Source organism: Pongo pygmaeus, chromosome X, assembly GCF_028885625.2.
Source record: "Pongo pygmaeus isolate AG05252 chromosome X, NHGRI_mPonPyg2-v2.0_pri, whole genome shotgun sequence".
In the NCBI taxonomy this organism is placed as follows: domain Eukaryota; kingdom Metazoa; phylum Chordata; class Mammalia; order Primates; family Hominidae; genus Pongo; species Pongo pygmaeus.
Window position 1 is genome coordinate 71243497 of NC_072396.2, and position 19263 is coordinate 71262759.

Consider the following 19263-nt stretch of genomic DNA (forward strand, 5'->3'; position numbering starts at 1 on the left):
GTTAGAGAAGCAAAAACTTGAAAGAGCTGAAAGGGTTCATTAAGATTTGCCCTTGATCATCTTCCTTATTTTACAGATGAAAAAACATAGGCCCAAAGAAGGAAAGGAATTTGCTCGAAGTCACAGTCAATTAGCTGTAGAGTAGAACATGCAATCCCAGATTTTCTGATCCCTAGTCACTTTCATTGCTTAAATTCCCTTTAATGGCTTCCTACTTTGGGATAGGGCCAATTCTCTTCAAAGTGACAAATGAGGCCTTCCATAACTTGAGTAACTTGACCCCTGTTTCCAATCCCTACTCACTGCTTAGTCTCCGAAGCTGGGTTTGAATCCCAACACGGCCACTTACCAGCTGCGCAACAGTGAGTTCACTCACTCTTACCTCTCTGAACTTCAGTTTTCCCACCTGGGAAAATAGCACCCACTTCAGAGAGTTGTTGAATAAATAAAGATAAATTGCTTCAGCATGGTACCTGGCACCCTGGGAAGTATCTGTTGTTATTATTACCTCTCCAGGAGCCTTCAGGTACTGCTGACCTCTGACACTCTTGTTATACTGAACTGCTTAGATTAGGGTTGTCTGGTTATACCACATTGTTTCAGACTCCCATACCTCTCTGCTCATGTCATTCTCTCTACCTGGAATATCCCCCTCTCTCTACATCTACAAAATGTCTATCTATCCTTGGAGATGCACATAACGTTACATCTCCTTCAGGGAGACCAGAGCCCACTGTGCTCATCTTAACTAAAACCACTGGCAAGCACAGTAAGTTGCAATTTTCCATTTACTTATCTGCCTCTCCTACTAAATGATAAACAACTTCCAAGTGTGTGTGCCTGACACACAGCAGGTACTAATGAATTATTTGTAAAGGAATTGAGCTCCGTAGTGCTGTTTCGAACAGTCCTGGAGGCAGCCAAGTAAAAGGCAAGAATCTCTTTGGGTCAGTTTGGCTGTAGGAACAGCCCAACTGACTACCCGAAACACTCTCCACACTTACCAAGGCTAAGGCCCAGAAGAGAATGGCAGGTTCTTAACACTGAGTGGGTAATTGAGGTGGACAGAAACCTTAGACAAATCTTAATGTGAAGTCTGTTAAGCCCTAGACAAAGGCTGAGTACCATTCAGACGGAAATGAACAGCAACCATTCATAGCTTTTGATATTGCTGGGCTGGTGATGTGTTCCTTTTAACAGTTTCAATACCCCTGCAATTAATCTTTATTCTTTAGTGACGGAAGTTTTTTTCAGATATTAAAATGGAAAAGTATCTCCATGCTAACACCAAGTGACCCTAAAAGGCTAAACCACAAGGACACTTGTGTATCTCCTTTTGTGAGCTTTGAAAGGAACTGATCCTTGTTCAGTGTCCCAGCAGCTCACAGAATCATCACAACTCCAAAAAGCAGAGTATTTTAGCTTTGAAGCCTAGGTTTACCAAGAGCAAAGCATTTGGAAAGGTCATATGGCAAGGCAGAGATTCAAGCCCATATTTGTTGCTCCCCAAGTCTTATAGTCATCCCATTGCATCCCACTGCCTGCTTGTCTAACTTTTCTGGAGAAATCAAAACTCATATGTGAGCTCTTCTAAGCTAAAGCCACCTTCTGATTCTCTGAGGGAGTTACTTGGCATCCCATTTAGGATACTCTTCCTTCTTGGCCTTCTTATGAGATTTGGAAGTTCACCTATTCTTTGGGGAAATTGCTTTGCATTTAGCGTCTCTCTTTTTATTATATATTTTTGAAAACCAGTATGGGGGATAAGTAACATCCCAAATTGTGGGTTAACAAGATGAATGAAACCAAAAACAAGAGTATGTGATGTTATTTGACAGCAAAGAATTCTTGAACTCTCTAGTCCACTGAGGTTGGTTGTGAGAAGTCTCCAGTACAGAATAAAATGATTCTGATTGCATGGTTTAGATTAGAGGTCATAAATTTAAATGTCTAGAGGGGCAAGGCAGGTAACTTACATGAGAGAAATGTGCCTGGTGAGAAGTGGCTGCCACATTTAAACAAGCAGACATTCTTTAGACCACCATTTTCCCACCACTCACTTAGAGACACACCATCAACAGAATTACTTCTAGTTTTAAGAAAGGGAAATTCCTAGGTCACATCTAAAGTAACTCTAATATAATATTTGTTAAAACACTTGGGAGTGGTAGGGGCTATGGCAAATTAGAAGCTTGTGCCCATTCCAAAGCAAGAAACCATTACTCAACCCCAACTGATTGCTGCCACGTGGGCATGCAGATCCAGTGTGCTAACAACCTCTTTTTTTCCTGAAATGTATACTTTGATGTGAACTATCTGGATTTTTTAAATGTTGAAGCCAAATCACTTTTTTCCCAAAACACTGCAAGACAAATAAAATATATTTGTGGTCTGGACCTTGTCAATAGATTGCCAGACTGAGACCTCTGGCAGAATGAGAGGCTATCTGTATGAACTTTTAGGTCTCGCCCAGCTTTAGCATCTAATGATTCTAAGAACTGTATGCCCTCTGACTCCTAAACAAGAAAGCTACCTTCAATATTTTTGGTTCTTTTACTAACGTATTGTGCCTCTGGGCCTATCTTTTTCCATCCTTAGGTATCTGTTCCCTCATCCGTAAAATGAAGTTATTAGGTGATCTAAGGGGACTTCCAGCTCTGACAGTTAAGTGAATCTCAGAAAGTAGTGCTCTCGAAAATAACTGGGGGCAAAGACAACCACACACTGTGTGTCCCCTGTTAGAAGAACATAGAATCATCTATTAAATATGCTTGCCTTTCCCACCCTATACATACATACATACACGCACACACACACACACATACACACACACACCCCAGAAACACAAAACTAAAAAGGAAGCAGAAATCTGAACACAGAATAATGGATAATATTATTACATTATTACTAATTTCTTTTTAGATGTGATAATATTATGTTTATAAACAGTTCTCATCTTTTCAAGACACAAACTGAAATATTTATGGATGAAAAAATATGATGTCTTAGATTTGATTCAAAATAACACAGGAGGAGGGGAAATGGGTAGGGAAATAGATGAAACAAGATTGGCCATGTGTTGATTACAGTTGAAGGAGAGGTGATGGACGCATAATACTTCCCTATACTGTTTCTTCTATTTTCATATATACTTGAAATCTTGCATAATAAAAAATTCCTCAAAAGGAAAAGACAATAGTGCAGGGGAGAGTGAGTCAGTGTCACAAGCGAACAGGTCTCTATCCCCAAGGATGGTGCCTTTTTTTTAAATTTTTATTTCTTATTTTTATTTATTTATTTATTTATTTATTTATTTATTTATTTATTTATTTTTGAGATGGAGTCTCACTCTGTCGCCCAGGCTGGAGTGCAGTGGCGCGATCTTGGCTCACTGCAACCTCCGCCTCCCAGGTTCATGCCATTCTCCTGCCTCAGCCTCCCGAGTAGCTGGGACTACAGGTGCCTGCCACCACGCCCGGCTAATTTTTTGTATTTTTAGTAGAGACGGGGTTTCACCGTGTTAGCCAGGATGGTCTCAATCTCCTGACCTCATGATCCACCCACCTCGGCCTCCCAAAGTGCTGGGATTACAGGCGTGAGCCACCGTGCCCAGCCAAATGGTGCCTTTTTTATAAGGGCTGACAGCTTTGGCTTCCTCCACTGGTGTTATATTACCTGTCATTTACTTTAAATACTTCAACAAAGTCCATACGATGTCATGAATTTCATCAGTCATCAGTTACGAGCACAACATTATTTATGTACTACTAAGAAAGAAAAGTAATTTCATTGTCATATCATCATGTAATATTTTTGAAGACATTTTAAATAGAAAATAAACTCAACAATGAACATAATTTAACTTAAGTGACTACAATATGAGCAGCTATTACAAGTTCATGCATGTGGAGGCCATGATAATTACATCAAAACTGCTGCCTGACAAGTGTAATTTTAAGAAACCATTGATTTTCAGATGTGTACAGAATTCAGATTACAATTTGAGAAAAAGTGTTATTAGAACTGATGAAATTTGGTTTATGTGCTTGTTAGTTTTCATGTATACTCTAAAACATATTAGTTATGATTGTAGTATTCTAATTGTGAATACACGCATACTCTAGGGGTGATTAATGAGTATTTAAAAGACTCAGGTAAAAGCCAGAGGGGCTCCTATAAGTTTCAGCTAACATTATCTCCAACCAACACCAAAGGCTTTGTTAATGAGCATAACATAAGGTAAAAATGAATTATCATTGCCTAGATGTATTAAAGACATATGGACTAGCTGAAAATATTGTACAGATACTCCCAGCCCTGCATTGACAGGGTAGAAAAATATAGCAATGGTTAATCTTAACATCAGTAAGGTGAATCAACCAATCTTATGCATCTTCAGATGTGAGGCAGCATATGGTATACGACATCACCTATGACTTGTTCCAGCCAACAAATAGTTAACTTGAATCCATCTAGCCTTTAGATATAACCTCTACTTTACAAAACATACAAGAAGTAGAGGAATTAGCTGAAATATATGACAAAGAAGAAAGCAGACAAAACTAGGAAGTAACATTCTACAGGACAATTGGTCTTCTCTTGTTGGTAAAACAGTATCATAAAAAAAAGGCACTGGGCAGGGGCCATGCTAATCTTCTCCGTATCATTCCAATTTTAGTATATGTACTGCCAAAACACTCCTCAGCAAATGCAAAAGAACAGAAATCATAACAGTCTCTCAGATCACAGTGCAATCAAATTAGAACTCAGGATTAACAAACTCACTCAAAACTACACAACTACATGGAAACTGAACAGCCTGCTCCTGAGTGACTACTGGGTAAATAACGAAATTAAGGCAGAAATAAATAAGTCCTTTGAAACCAATGAGAACAAAGACACAAAATTCCAGAATCTCTGGGACACAGCTAAAGCAGTATTCACAGGGAAATTTATAGCATTAAATGTACACAGGAGAAAGCGGGAAAGATATAAAATCAAAACACTAACATCACAATTAAAAGAACTAGAATTAAATGTACACAGAAGAAAGCGGGAAAGATATAAAATCAAAACACTAACATCACAATTAAAAGAACTAGAATTAAATGTACACAGGAGAAAGTGGGAAAGATATAAAATCAAAACACTAACATCACAATTAAAAGAACTAGAGAAGCAAGAGCAAACAAATTGAAAAGCTAGCAGAACACAAGAAATAACTAAGATCAGAGCAGAACTGAAAAAGATAGAGACATGAAAAATGCACCAAAAAAAATCAATGAATCCAGGAGCTGGTTTTTGAAAAGATTAACTAAACAGACAGACTGCTAGCCAGACTAATAAAGAAGAAAAGAGAGAAAAATCAAATAGACACAATAAAAAATGATAAAGGGGATATCACCACTGATACCACAGAAATACAAACTACCATCAGAGAATACTATAAATACCTCTACACAAATAAACTAGAAAATCTAGAAGAAATGGATAAATTCCTAGACACCTACACCCTCCCAAGACTAAACAAGGAAGAAGTTGTATCCCTGAATAGACCAATAACAAGTTCTGAAATTGAGGCAGAAATTGATAGCCTACCAACCAAAAAAAAAAACCCAGGACCAGATGGATTCACAGCCGAGTTCTACCAGAGGTACAAAGAGGAGCTGCTAACATTCCTTCCAAAACTATTCCAAACAATAGAAAAAGAGGGAATCCTCCCTAACTCATTTTGTGAGGCCAGAATCATACTGATACCAAAACCTGGCAGAAGACACAACAACAACAAAAAATTTCAGGCCAATATCCCTGATGAACATTGATATGAAAATCCTCAATAAAATACTGGCAAACCGAATCCTGCAGCACATCAAAAAGCTTATCCATCACGATCAAGTTGGCTTCATCCCTGGGATGCAAGGGTGGTTCAACACATGCAAATCAATAAATGTAATCCATCACATAAACAGAACCAATGACAAAAACCACATAATTGTCTCAATAGATGCAGAAAGGGCCTTTGATAAATTTGAACACCTCTTCATGCTAAAAACTCTCAATAAACTAAGTATTGATGGAACATATCTCAAAATAATAAGAGATATTTATGACAAATCCACAGGCAATATCATAGTGAATGGGCAAAAGCTGGAAGCATTCCCTTTAAAAACCACCACCAGACAAGCATGCCCTCTCTCACCACTCCTATTCAACACAGTATTGGAAGTTCTGTCCAGGGAAATCAGGAAAGAGAAACAGAAACAGAACCAATGACAAAAACCACATGATTATCTCAATAGATGCAGAAAAGGCTTTTGATAAAATTCAACACCCCTCCATGCTAAAAACTCTCAATAAACTAGGTATTGATGGAACGTATCTCAAAATAGTAAGAGCTATTTATGACAAACCCACAGCCAATATTATATTGAATGGGCAAAAGCTGGAAGCATTCCCTTTGAAAATAGGCAGGAGACAAGGATGCCCTCTCTCACCACTCCTATTCAACATAGTATTGGAAGTGCTGGCCAGGGCAATCAGGCAAGAGAAAGAAATAAAGGGTATTCAAACAGGAAGAGAGGAAGTCAAATTGTCTCTGTTTGCATATGACATGACTGTATATTTAGAAAACCCCATGGTCTCAGCCCAAAATCTCCTTAAGCTGATAAGCAAATTCAGCAAAGTCTCAGAATACAAAATCAATGTGCAAAAATCACAGGCATTCCTATACACCAATAACAGAAAGCCAAATCATGAGTGAACTCTCATTCACAACTGCTACAAAGAGAATAAAATACCTAGGAATACAACGTGCAAGGGACCTGAAGGGCCTCTTCAAGGAGAACTACAAACTGCCGCTCAAGGAAATAAGAGAGGACACAAACAAATGGAAAAACATTCCATGCTCATGGATAGGAAGAATCAATATCGTGAAAATGGCCTTACTGCCCAAAGTAATTTATAGATTCAATACTATCCCCATCAAGCTACCAATGACTTTCTTCACATAATTAGAAACAACTACTTTAAATTTCATATGGAACCAAAAAAGAGCCCATATAGCCAAGACAATCCTAAGCAAAAATAACAAAGCTGGAGGCATCACACTACCTGACATCAAACTATACCACAAGGCTACAGTAACCAAAACAGCATGGTCCTGGTACCAAAACAGATATATAGACCAATGGAACAGAACAGAGGCCTCAGAAATAACACCACACATCTACAACCATCTGATCTTTGACAAACCTGCCAAAAACAAGCAATAGGGAAAGGATTCCCTATGTAATAAATGGTGTTGGGAAAACTGGTTTGCCATACGCAGAAAACTGAAACTGGACCCCTTCCTTAGACCTTATAGTTAACATAAAGTGGATTAAAGACTTAAATATTAGACCTAAAACCATAAAAACCCTAGAAGAAAACCTAGGCAATACCATTCAGGACACAGGCATGCACAATGACTTCATGACTAAAACAGCAAAAGCAATGGCAACAAAAGCCAAAATTGACAAAGGGGATCTAATTAAACTAAAGAGATTCTGCACAGCAAAAGAAACTATCATCAGAGTAAACAGGCAACCTACAGAATGGGAGATAATTTTTGCAATCTATCCATATGATAAAGGGCTAATATCCAGAATCTACAAGGAACTTATACAAATTTACAAGAAAAAAACAAACAACCCCATCAAAAAGTGGGCGAGGGATATGAACAGACACTTTTCAAAAGAAGACATTTATGTGGCCAACAAACATATGAAAGAAAGCTCATCATCACCAGTCATTAGAGAAATGCAAATCAAGACTGCAATGAGATACCATCTCACGCCAGTTAGAATGGCAATCATTAAAAAGTCAGGAAACAACAGATGCTGGAGAGGATGTGGAGAAATATGAATGCTTTTACTCTGTTGGTGGGAGTATAAATTAATTCAACCATTGTGGAAGACAGTGTGGCAATTCCTCAAGGATCTAGAACCTGAAATACCATTTGACCTAGTAATCTCATTACTGGGTATATACCCAAAGGATTATACATCATTCTACTATAAAGACACATGTACACGTATGTTTAGTGCAGCACTATTCACAATAGCAAAGATTTGGAACCAACACAAATGCCCATCAATGATAAACTGGATAAAGAAAATGTGGCACATATATACCATGGAATACTATGCAGCCATAAAAAAGGATGAGATCATGTCCTTTGCAGGGACATGGATGAAGCTGGAAACCATCATTCTCAGAAAACTAACACAGAAACAGAAAACCAAACACCACATGTTTTCACTCATAAGTGGGAGTTGAACAGTGAGAACACATGGACACAGGGAGGGGAACATCACACACTGGGGCCTGTCGGGGGGTGGGGGGCTAGGGGAGGGACAGCATTAGGAGAAATACCTAATGTAGATGATGGGTTGATGGGTGCAGCAAACCACCATGGCATGTGTATACCTATGTAACAAACTGCACGTTCTGCACATGTATCCCAGAACTTAAAGTATAATAATAAAAGAAACAATAAAATAATAATAATAAAAGAAACAAGCACTGTGCTAGATTAAAAACAAAGTAAGGACATAAATAAAATGTGTTCCTATATTGAATACCAGATTGGACAAACACCTATAAAAGGCCACTTTTAGGTCAAATGGGAAAAAATTAATATGGTCTGGAAAAGTCAAAATTGTTAAAATGGAAAAAGTAGACTAAAGAACAACATAATCTCATTTTGGTAAAAAAAAAAAATGCAAACATGTATGTATATACAAAAATGCATACACACACACACAAAGAGAGAGAGAAAAACAGGGAGGGAGAGAGAGAGAGAGAAGAGAGAGAGAGAGAGAGAGAGATCCGAAAAAAGCTGAACTATATTAACAGTAATGATTATTGAATGTTGGGAATAGAAAGCTTTTCCTTTTTTTTTTTTTTTTTTTTGCTTTTTTAAAATTTTCTAATTTATACAATGCACAGTATTGCTTCTCAAATAAGAGAATTATTATTACAAAAGTAAAAAGAACCTAGTAAGCTAATAACCCATACCCTTCAGAATGGTAGCCCAGGCCTAAGGTTACATAGGGGTACTAGATGGTAGGATTTTATTGTCTGACTCCAATCTTATCTGCCTCCAATGAACCTTTCATCCAAGATGTTGTCAGGGCATCTGAAAGGACAGAGAGCTGGGACTTCATTTGAGTTTGCAGAACAGGTTGTTCAAGTCTTTTTTCATCTGCCTGCTGATAAATAGCTATAAAAATGGCAGAATTAGGCCCGGAGCTTGCTTCCATTGTAATATTCCACTGGTAGTAAGATTGCCAGGGAGGTGACCTTAGAGTTCTCCTATTTCTGACTAATAGAAGCTACAGATACTAACCAAAAAGAACTGGATAATTGAGAACTTCAAATTGGCTGAGGTCAGTTTGGGTCTGCCTGTTATTAGCCTGGAAAACAGGCTGTCAGTGGAAACACAGTACAAAGGCATAGATGTACTCATCATATAGATGATGAAAGCAGCAGTTGACAGGCAAGATAATTATATGCATTTTAAAAACATGAATTTTCTTCTCCCGTGTAAATTTCTCTATTGAAACTAAGCCTATTTTTTATTTACATTTCCCTACAATTTTCATTATAAACATTTTCAAACATACAAAACAGTTGAAAAGAGTGGTACTAGGAAGACTCACACTGTCTATACCTAGACTCAAAAATTAACATATTGCCATATTTGTTTTTACTCTGCCTATATTTTTTCTTAATCCTCTGAAAGTACATTGCTTCGACCCTAAATACTTCAGCATTCATCATCAAAGAATAAGCACATTTTCCTTCAAAACCACAATAACATGTTCGCATCTTAGAAAATGTACAATAATTCTGTATCATCTAATATCTAGTCCATATTCAAATTTTCCCAAATGTTATGGGAGAAAAAGTCTTTTATAGCTGCGTTTTTCAAATTTGGATCCAAACAGAGCTCTTATACTGTATTTGTTTGTTTCTTTAGTCTCTTAATGTAGAACAGTACCTCTACCACTTTTTCCCACAACATTGACTTTTTGAAAAGTCCAAGCCTTTTCAAAAGCTTTATAGACTGTCAAATACTGTGTGTTTTTCTATACTCTTTATTTCCTGCAAACTGGAAAGAATTAATTTGATTCAGGCTACGTATTTTTGGCAAAAATATTTCACAGTTAATGTTTTATAATTTTTGTTATATCTACTTAGGAGGTACATAAGGTGGTTTGTTCCATTATTTACAATGGCACAATCTCGGCTCACTGCAAGCTCTGCCTCCCAGGTTCAAGCGATTCTCCCACCTCAGCCTCCAGAGTAGCTGGGATTACAGGCATCCACCATCATGCTCAGCTAATTTTTGTGTTTTTGTAGAGATGGAGTTTCACCATGTTGGCCAGGCTGGTCTCGAACTCGTCACCTCAGGTGATCCACCCACCTCGGCCTCCCAAAGTGCTAGAATTACAGGCCTGAGCCACTGCACTTGGCCTGTTCCATTATTACTGATGCTAACTTTGATCAATTACTTAAGGTGGTGTCTGCCAGATAGGTTCATTGTAAAGATACATTGTTTTTTATTTGTGACTGGTAAGTAACTTGTCAGTAATACACTGGAATAATGTGAACATCCTATTCCTCAATACTCTTGCCCAACAGTTTTGATTCATGTCTAAAACAGGCCCCTTAGATTGCAAACTAATGATTTTTCTAATTCTGTCATTCCTCCTATGTTTATTAGCTGGTATTCCTTCTGCAATAAAGAGATTTCCTCCTCTACCCACCTCCAGGAGTTTTGTTTTTCAACATGTAATAATCAAATACATTATTTATTGTTACTGATGTTCAGGTTGGCTCAAACATCATCAGTGTCAGCCCTTTCAAGGTTTCTACGTCCTTTGGACATGACACTATTAGTGTGACTCCGTTCTTTCTTGCTTGGTGGTACTATTTATCCAAGACTAACTTTGTATTTTCCTTGCTCCAGACATGGAATCAGCCATTTCTCTAAGCACCCCTGATTCCTTTGAAAAGGAAATGCTATTTAAAAACAAAAAACTGGGCACTAAGTGTATTCACTTCTTTTTGGGTAGAATCCCTTCAAGACTGGTTCAGTGAATAAAGTTTTTTCTTCTTGTTGCTTTCTCTTTAAATCATGAATTCATATTAACATTCTTAATTTAATTTTAATGTTAAAAATTTTTTTTCCTTATGTCTTTTTTATCAGTATCTCTTTTGTACACTATAAACTTAGCTTGTGATAATATTAACATATTTACTTTTTGGCTTTATCTTTATAAGATGTGTGTGTGTGTTTCAAGTTAAATTATATTACTACTATTAATAAACCTACTGAGTGATGCTTAAAATTTTGCTCTTCTTGTTTCTAGAGTACGTCTCATTAAGGATGAGTCAGAGGACTGTGTTGACACGTTAGTTGAAATAATTGCTTTCTCTCTGTAATTATGCTATCAAGTTGATAAACACTTAGGTTCATTAAAGTCATTTGCTTTTATTGGTGTTCAGTTTTAAGGTTTATAATTTTTTATTTAATTTTATTTTTTGGATATGTAAAACATTAATATGGCTTAATAGTCATAAGTATATAAGGAGGTATACTTAAAGGAATCTAGCTCTTACCCCTATCACCTCCACCCTACTTACCACACCTATCCACTATAATAACCACTTTCATTAGTTTATTTTTATAATATGTTTACTGAAATATATTTTACATATCATAAAATTCACCTTTTTAAAGGTTATAATTAGGTGGTTTTTAGTATATTCACGGAGCCGTGCAACTGTCACCCCTTATATAATTCCAGAAATTTTCATCATTCCAAAAAGAAACCTCATACTCATTATCAATTACTCCCCATTACTTCTCACACCCCCACTTCCCAGACCTTGCCAACCACTCACCTACTTTCTTTCTCTATAGATTTGTCTACTCTGAACATTTCATATCAATGGAATCATATAAAATATGTACTTTTGTGTCTTGTTTTTTTTCGCTTAGCATAATGCTTTTAGTGTTTATCCATGTTGTGGCATGTATCAGTACTTCATCCTTTTTTATGGCTGAATAATATTCCATTCCCTGTATATCACATTTTGTTTACCTATTCATTAGTTAACAGACATTTGGGTTGTTTCCACTTTTCAACAACTACGAAATAATGCTGCTATGGACATTTGTGTACAAGATTTTGTGTGGAGACATGTTTTCATTTATCTTAGGTATATACCTAGGAGTGGAGTTGCTGGATCTATGGCAACTCTACATTTAACTTTTGGAGTCATTAGTTTTTTTAAAATTTATCTTAGTGTATGCTTCATTTGACAAATTTTTTTTAAATGTGTGTGTATTCTTACATATTCTTATTTTCCTCTTTTTTCTTACAAAAGAAAAGCTAGCATATTATAAACCTTGTTTTACAGCTTGAGATTTTTTATGTTGTTTGTTTTACATGCTGGAAAATTGTAATGTATCCCAGAAAATCACCACAAAACAAAGTTCACAGAGATCTTCCTCATTCTTTTCTTAAATTACTGCATAATACTACATTGCTGAATACACCCTTATTTACTCGACTGGTTCCCTATTTTCAGATATTTGTGTTGTTTCCAATCTTTTGCTTTTGAAAATTGTGCTGCAATGAGAAATTCTGTGCATGTGTTGTTTGAATTGGTGGAGGTGTATCTTTAGAGTATATGCCTTAAAAAAAAAAAGTTAACGTATCACACACCCTGTTTTACCCTGTTTTGCTGGGTCAAAGGATAACTGAATATGTAGATTTGTTAGGTATTGCCAAATCCCCTCTTCTGGAACTGTAAATGTATCAGAGGACAGTTTCCCCATAGTCTCATTAATAAGCATTAGGATTTGTCCATAAATGGTAGCTCAGTATAGGTTTAATTTGTATTTTTGTTACTATGAGTGAGCTTGAGCATATTACCACATACTTAAGAGTATTTGCCATTCTATTTCTGTGATCTATTTGTTCATGTCTTCTTTTGATTTCAAGATTTTGAGGACTAAGATTTTTAAAGTAAGCCAAGCAGCCAGCCTTTGGGCAGATAGAGGCAGGCACCCTGATGCTCACTAAGCAGGGGCATCCTCAATTGAGTCCTTGGGTCTCGTCACATGTTGAGACTCTCAGAAAGTCAGAGCTGAAAAAAAACCCTTTGAGATTAGCTGCTTCAGTCTCTTCGTGTTATAGATGCACAAACCTGTGGCCCAGAGAGTGGGAGGAACTTTCTCTAGGTCACACAGCATATTTGTGACAGATCTGGAACTTGGACTCAAAGACTCCTCCAGGGCAACTTTAAATTAACATGCAAATAGCTTCTTTGCTGATTTTTGTACATTTACTGAGATGATCACAAACTACTTTTTGGAGACCAGATGCCTCTTAATGTTCTCTATTAGCTCAAATTGCAAACACTGGCAATAAATATAAAACCCATTCTCTCTTGTTAATTCTGCTTATTATCTACATCAGTGTCCACAATATTCATTTGCTATAGAAGTGTAGAAAACAGTCTTTGAAAGTCAGAGCTGAATCAGATCTTGGAGATCTCACATATAATAGGAAAACTCGAGGTCCAGATAGGCAAAGCACTCAGGATTTATTACAGGGGGAGGCCAAAAGAGCCATTAACCTGGAAACTCACCTTCATTAAAGGCCTCAATTTTAGGTGTTTCAGAGCCTCTCCAAATGAGGTTAAAATGTATCATTACTGCATCTTTTGAGTATGCAGACAACTGCACTTGCTAAATATATACACTTAAAATACATTACAATTTTTTAATATATATACCAAGAAAGGCCTCAAGAGTGACATGTCCCTGGTCACAAAATGAACTAATAGCAGAAAGCAGAAATGAAACTAGAGCCCAGGTCTGCTGGCTCCTGGACAGAATGCTTTCTGCCTTTTTTAAGCAAGTAAATTCATCTTGATTCACAATATTAAATCTTCTGGCCAGGAAGCACCATTGTGGGACACAAGTGCCCCTTTCACCTGCCTATCTCGGTGCCTGTCACCTGGACTATTCTCCGGGATCCCGCTGTCTGTTACTGCCAGCCACACCACGGCAAGAAGTTGACCAGAATCTTAACAAAAAGTGCCATTTCTTGAGAGCCTCTCATGTGACATGCATTTTACCTGTGTTCATCCTAATCCACACAACTGGCCTTCATTGTAGGGATTGTGCAGATGACCAAACAGACTCAGAGAGGTTTGCCTAAGATCATACAGCAAATAAGTTGGAGAGCTTCAATTCAAAACCAGGCTCATCTGACAGCAAAGCCTGTGTCCACCCCACTCTACCTTGCTGCTACCTTTCAACTGAGACAATCCACATGCATGATGACTCTAAGAGGATATGTACATGGGTCAAGGCAAAATAGCCTTCCTCACAGAGCATTCAGCCTTCCAAGGAAGCACTTAAGGGCTGGGGCTGAAAGAGCTGAGAGGCAGTTTCTGTGCAGTCCAACCACATGGGCCAGTCCTCTAATAGAAACTTTTTCTGAAAATCCAGCAGTTACTTACTTGACCAAGTGTCTTATCAGAAGTTCCAGCATCTCTCGGTTCTTTTCTGGCAGCTTATATACCAGGGAGTGAATAGCTCCTAGGCGGTAATCCAGGTTGTCAGACTCTGGGATAGAACAGTAAGAGATAAATGGTTTGGCTTTCTGGGCAACTGGATTGAGCAAAATTCTCACATATATATGCGCACACACACACACACACACACACACACACACACACAGAGAGATTTGGAGAAAGACAACCAGAGACACACAGAGAGAGAGATAATCAATGAGATGAAAAGAGACAGAGAGATAAATAGGCACTGAAATACCATAAAAATTAGAGACCCAGAAACAAAGACAAAGATACAAAGAGAGAAAGGAAAAACGTAGAGAGAGAGAAAAAACACACACACAAAGAAACAGGTCTAAAAAGATGTAGAAAATAGAAGATAGAAAAGAAGAGAAGGATGAGAAGAGAAGACTGTCTCAGAGGGAGTCAGAACTCTGGGCACAGCAGGTTGTTCCTGAAGTCTCACAGATAAACTTCCAGCTGGAAACCTATTCCCATTCACCTTCCTTGTGGTACTGAGAAGTGTGCTGCTGCCTCTGGATTCCTGTTAAAATCACTGAGAGAGCCCAGAAGTAAAGAACAAAGCTCCCTTGTTTCAACAAAGATGCATTATGATGTTAAGTCCCCTGAATCTTTTTCCTCTACACCACACAGGATATGATGCAGAATAAGGGTCATGTTGAGGTGGAGAGGGGCACTCATACAGTGGCCTCAGACAAAACTTTCAATGCTTCTTTAATTGCCAACTTTTGGGGGTGATTCTCTATGCCTTATTTCCTATGTACTGACGTCCTCTCCCTCAGTTTTCTCATCTAGAAAATGTGATGCTGGCACTAACAGGTTAAGAACAATGGTTCACAACACAATCAAAAAGCATTTGAACAGGCAAAATGCTGAAGGAAGTTGAAACGGCAACTGTCGTGTAACCATTTTGCTGTCCCCTGGTAATGTGAGCCAATGTTCTTGTTCTGATGGAAGAGGCAATGAATACATACATAAATAAAGCCTTTATATTCATCACAACCCTCAAGTTAACCAATTTTCTCAAGCCCACTTAAGTAACACTAATTATGAAAAATAATAGAACTCTTGAGTTAGACAGCAAGCAAGAATACTTTCATTTGGCAGTTGTGCATAATTTGTGTATGTGTTTTAGGTTTCTGTGCCCTCAATCACTTCCCCTCAAACGATTTTCTAGGCTTATTGCAGTAAACATTAAGAAACTAGGACAACACAGTTAATTAGTAACATAAATACTTACTGGCAGCAGAGACCAGCTCTTTGTGAAGTCTATAGGTCATGACAGGTTCAGAAAGATTCCTGAAATGAATGAAAATTGTCAGTTGCTTTGGGAAGAAAGCAGCTGGGTATTGGATTCTTAGTTCTGGGGACAGCAAGGCTGAAGTTCCTGAGCCCTACAGCTTAGTGGGATTATATACATTTTTCTCTTCACCTGAAGCTTCGTCAGGGGAATCCCAGTTGCTAGTAATTCAACAAAAGACCTGCAAAAGCATGGGCTGAGCCCTCTAGCAAGGTCTCCAACTAGCTCCCAAAAGTGAAAAGAGGCACAAACCAGCCCTGCAAAATTCCAGAGGGGACCCGTTCTGAATGCTACCATGAATCCCTTATAATCTGATGGATCCTTAGAATTTCCAAAGTGCTTTTGCAATTGGCCTCCCAATTGATTCTCCCAATAATCCTGTGAGGCGGAGCAGTTATTCAAATCCCCATTTACGGGAGGAGGAAACTCAGGCTCAAATGGGTTTACTCATTTAGTCAAAAAACATTGGCTGAGCATCTACTTGTACCTGGCATTGTGCCAGGTATTGGGGATCCAGAGATGAATAGAAATAGTTCAAACCTCCAAGGAGCTAATAGTTTAGTAGAAAAGAGCACCATACACAAGATTTTCAATGCAGTGGGACAAGTATGATGACAAAATAAAGATATATGGTAGGTGGCTCAGAGGAAGTAAGTAATCAACTAATAATTATAAGAATAGCAAACTCTGTACTGCTCTAAGTGATTTACATGTATTAACCCATTTAAACCTCATAACAACTCTGTGAGGTAGGTACCGTTTCCAGTTTATAGATGAGGAAACTGAGGCCTAGAGAAGTTAAAAATTCATCCAAAATTACACAGCTAATAAGTGGCAGAAGCAGGAAGTCTGTCTCCTGAGTCCATGCTCTTAATTACTATACTATACTGCCTGCTACTGTTGTTCCTGTAGTAATCCAAGCAAAAGATAATAAAAGACAAACAGAGGGGCTAGTCATGGTGGCTGACATCTGTAATCCCAGCACTTTGGGAGGCCAAGGCAGGAGGATCACTTAAGCCCAAGAGTTCGAGACCAGTCTGGACAACTTAATGAGACCCCTACCTCTTAAAAATAACTTAAAAACAGTAGCGGGGCATGGTGGTGTGTGCCTGTAGTCTAGACTACTCAAGGGGCTGAGATGGGAGGACTGCTTGAGCCTGAGAGAGAGAAGGATGTGGTGGGAGGGCAAGGCTGCAATGAGTCATGATCACAACACTGCACTCCAGCCTGGGTGACAAAGCATAGAAAGAATAGGTGAGGAGACTGTTTTGAAAAATATTAAAAAAAGAACTCCTTCTTTGATTGGGTATGATGGCGAGGGAGCAGTTTGGTTTGGGTGAGTGAATAGAATAAGGGTTGATTAAGAGGGAAGTAGAGATGCTAAGTCAGGGAGGTCTCAGGAAGGTGATATCTACGAAGAAGCTGGATGCAGGGCTCTGCTAGATCAGAGAAGCAGATGTGAAAATCAGGAACCTAGAGAACAGATGACGAAACCACAAGAACAGATGCCACTTCTCCAGGGGAGCTGGCAAACTGGCAGTCAAACAGTTACATGAGGTCTTCCGATATTTCTTCTTTGTCCAGCACAGTGTATAAAATTGAAATGGAATTGAATCAATGATCAAAATATTTTAAAAGGAGATATTTCATATACAAACCCATATCCCCTGCCTCTGTTGAAAAATGCAAAGATCTGGCTCTATTGGTTCTTTGTAGAAGTAAACAACACTGCTGTTTGTATGTAAACAAAGGGCTTGTCATACAAATAAAGGTTCAGTGTGCAAAGTGTTTAATACAAAAATAGTCTACTTCACTCAGTTTTATTTCCTGGTCCCTGTAGATATTTCAGTTTTCAGTTGTTCTACTACAGTAAAATGAGCAGAGAGCCCAGGAAAATACCAAGTAGAAAGCCCATAAAGGAGATTGACAAAAATGACCAAAGAGGTTAAAGAAAAACAAAAAGCAAGTGATTCAGCAGAATCCAAAACAGAAGAAAGTATCAAAGAAGGCTTGTTAACAACTTCAAATGTTACAAAAAGGTCAAGTAAGGTAAAGACTGACAACTGTGCTTTATGTGCAGCATTGAGGGTATCCCTGGTGACCCTGGCAAAAGCAGCTTCATTGGAGCAGAGGGGGTAAGAGTTAGATTACAATGAGTTAAGAAGGAACTGGGGAATTAAGAAGTACAGACCAGGAGTGTATATTACTTGACACAGAAGCTTGGCTGATGTCGACAAAAAGAGTGAAACTGTGTACAATATTTTAAGAGATTTATTCTGAGCCAACTATGAGTGACCATGGCCTGTGACACAGCCCTCAGGAGGTCCTGAGAACTTGTGCCCAAGGTGGTCGGGGTACAGCTTGGTTTTATGTATTTTTAGGGAGGCATGAGACATCAATCAAATACATTTAAGAAATACATTGATGTATTCAGTGATGAGTTCAGGGCTTGAACTAAAAAATTGGTGATCATTGACCATATAGATGATAGTTACAGCCAGGAACTTAAACAAGATTGCCTAATGAGATACTTTACCCCTTCTCGGTGAGGACTAAACTCAAAGTCGTTTAGTCAGGACAACTCAAAGTGGGGGCTTCCAGGCTATAGGTAAATTTAAACATTTTCTGGTTGACAATTGGTTGAGTTTATCTGACAACTGGGATCATTGGAAAGGAATGTTCAGGTTAAGATAAAGGATTGTGGAGACCAAGTTTTATTGTGTGGAGGAATCTCTCAGATACCAGACTTTAGAGACAGCAGGTTGTAAGATGTTTCTTATGAGACCTAAAAGGGCACCTGGCTCTTAGTTGATTATCTCCTGGATCTGGAAAGAAATGAAGGAAAACAATGGGGGAAGAGGATTTTCTATAGAATGTGGATTTTTCCCACAAGAGACTTTGCAGGGCAATTTCAAGGTATGGCAAGAAAATATATTTTGGGGTAAAACATTTTCATTTTTTCCCTTGTTATGCCAGAGTCAGACTGGAAAGTAAGTCATGATATACAAGGTTAAATAAAACCCATCTGATGAGAATTTATGGCTTGGAGGGCATGACTCCCCAGACCCCTTAGAAAGGAATTTGGGCAAGATGAAAAATCAGAGTTTAGTCCTCACCAATAAGGGGTAAAGTATCTCATTAGGCAATCTTGTTTAAGTTCCTGGCTGTAACTATCATCTATATGGTCAATGATCACCAATTTTTTAGTTCAAGCCCTGGACTCATCACTGAGTTTCAGACCTATGTATTCAATTGCCTGCTTAATATTGTGCCCTGATTTCTTCAAAGCTACCCAAATTTGA

General features: G+C 38.1%; 1 protein-coding gene and 1 pseudogene across 4 annotated transcripts in view; both read right to left on the bottom strand.

The window, feature by feature from the left end:
• OPHN1 (oligophrenin 1) overlaps positions 1 to 19263 on the bottom strand; it is a 388712-nt gene that overhangs the window by 60208 nt on the left and 309241 nt on the right. For all 4 annotated transcript variants that reach the window (XM_054471934.2, XM_063660731.1, XM_063660732.1 and 1 more), the window contains 2 exons: positions 15902 to 15960; positions 14587 to 14692 (listed from right to left, as the gene is read on the bottom strand). In XM_054471934.2, the coding sequence (XP_054327909.1) occupies positions 14587 to 14692; positions 15902 to 15960 (165 nt within the window). The remainder of the gene's footprint in view (positions 1 to 14586; positions 14693 to 15901; positions 15961 to 19263) is intronic.
• On the bottom strand, positions 4608 to 4698 carry LOC129025522 (U6 spliceosomal RNA; annotated as a pseudogene).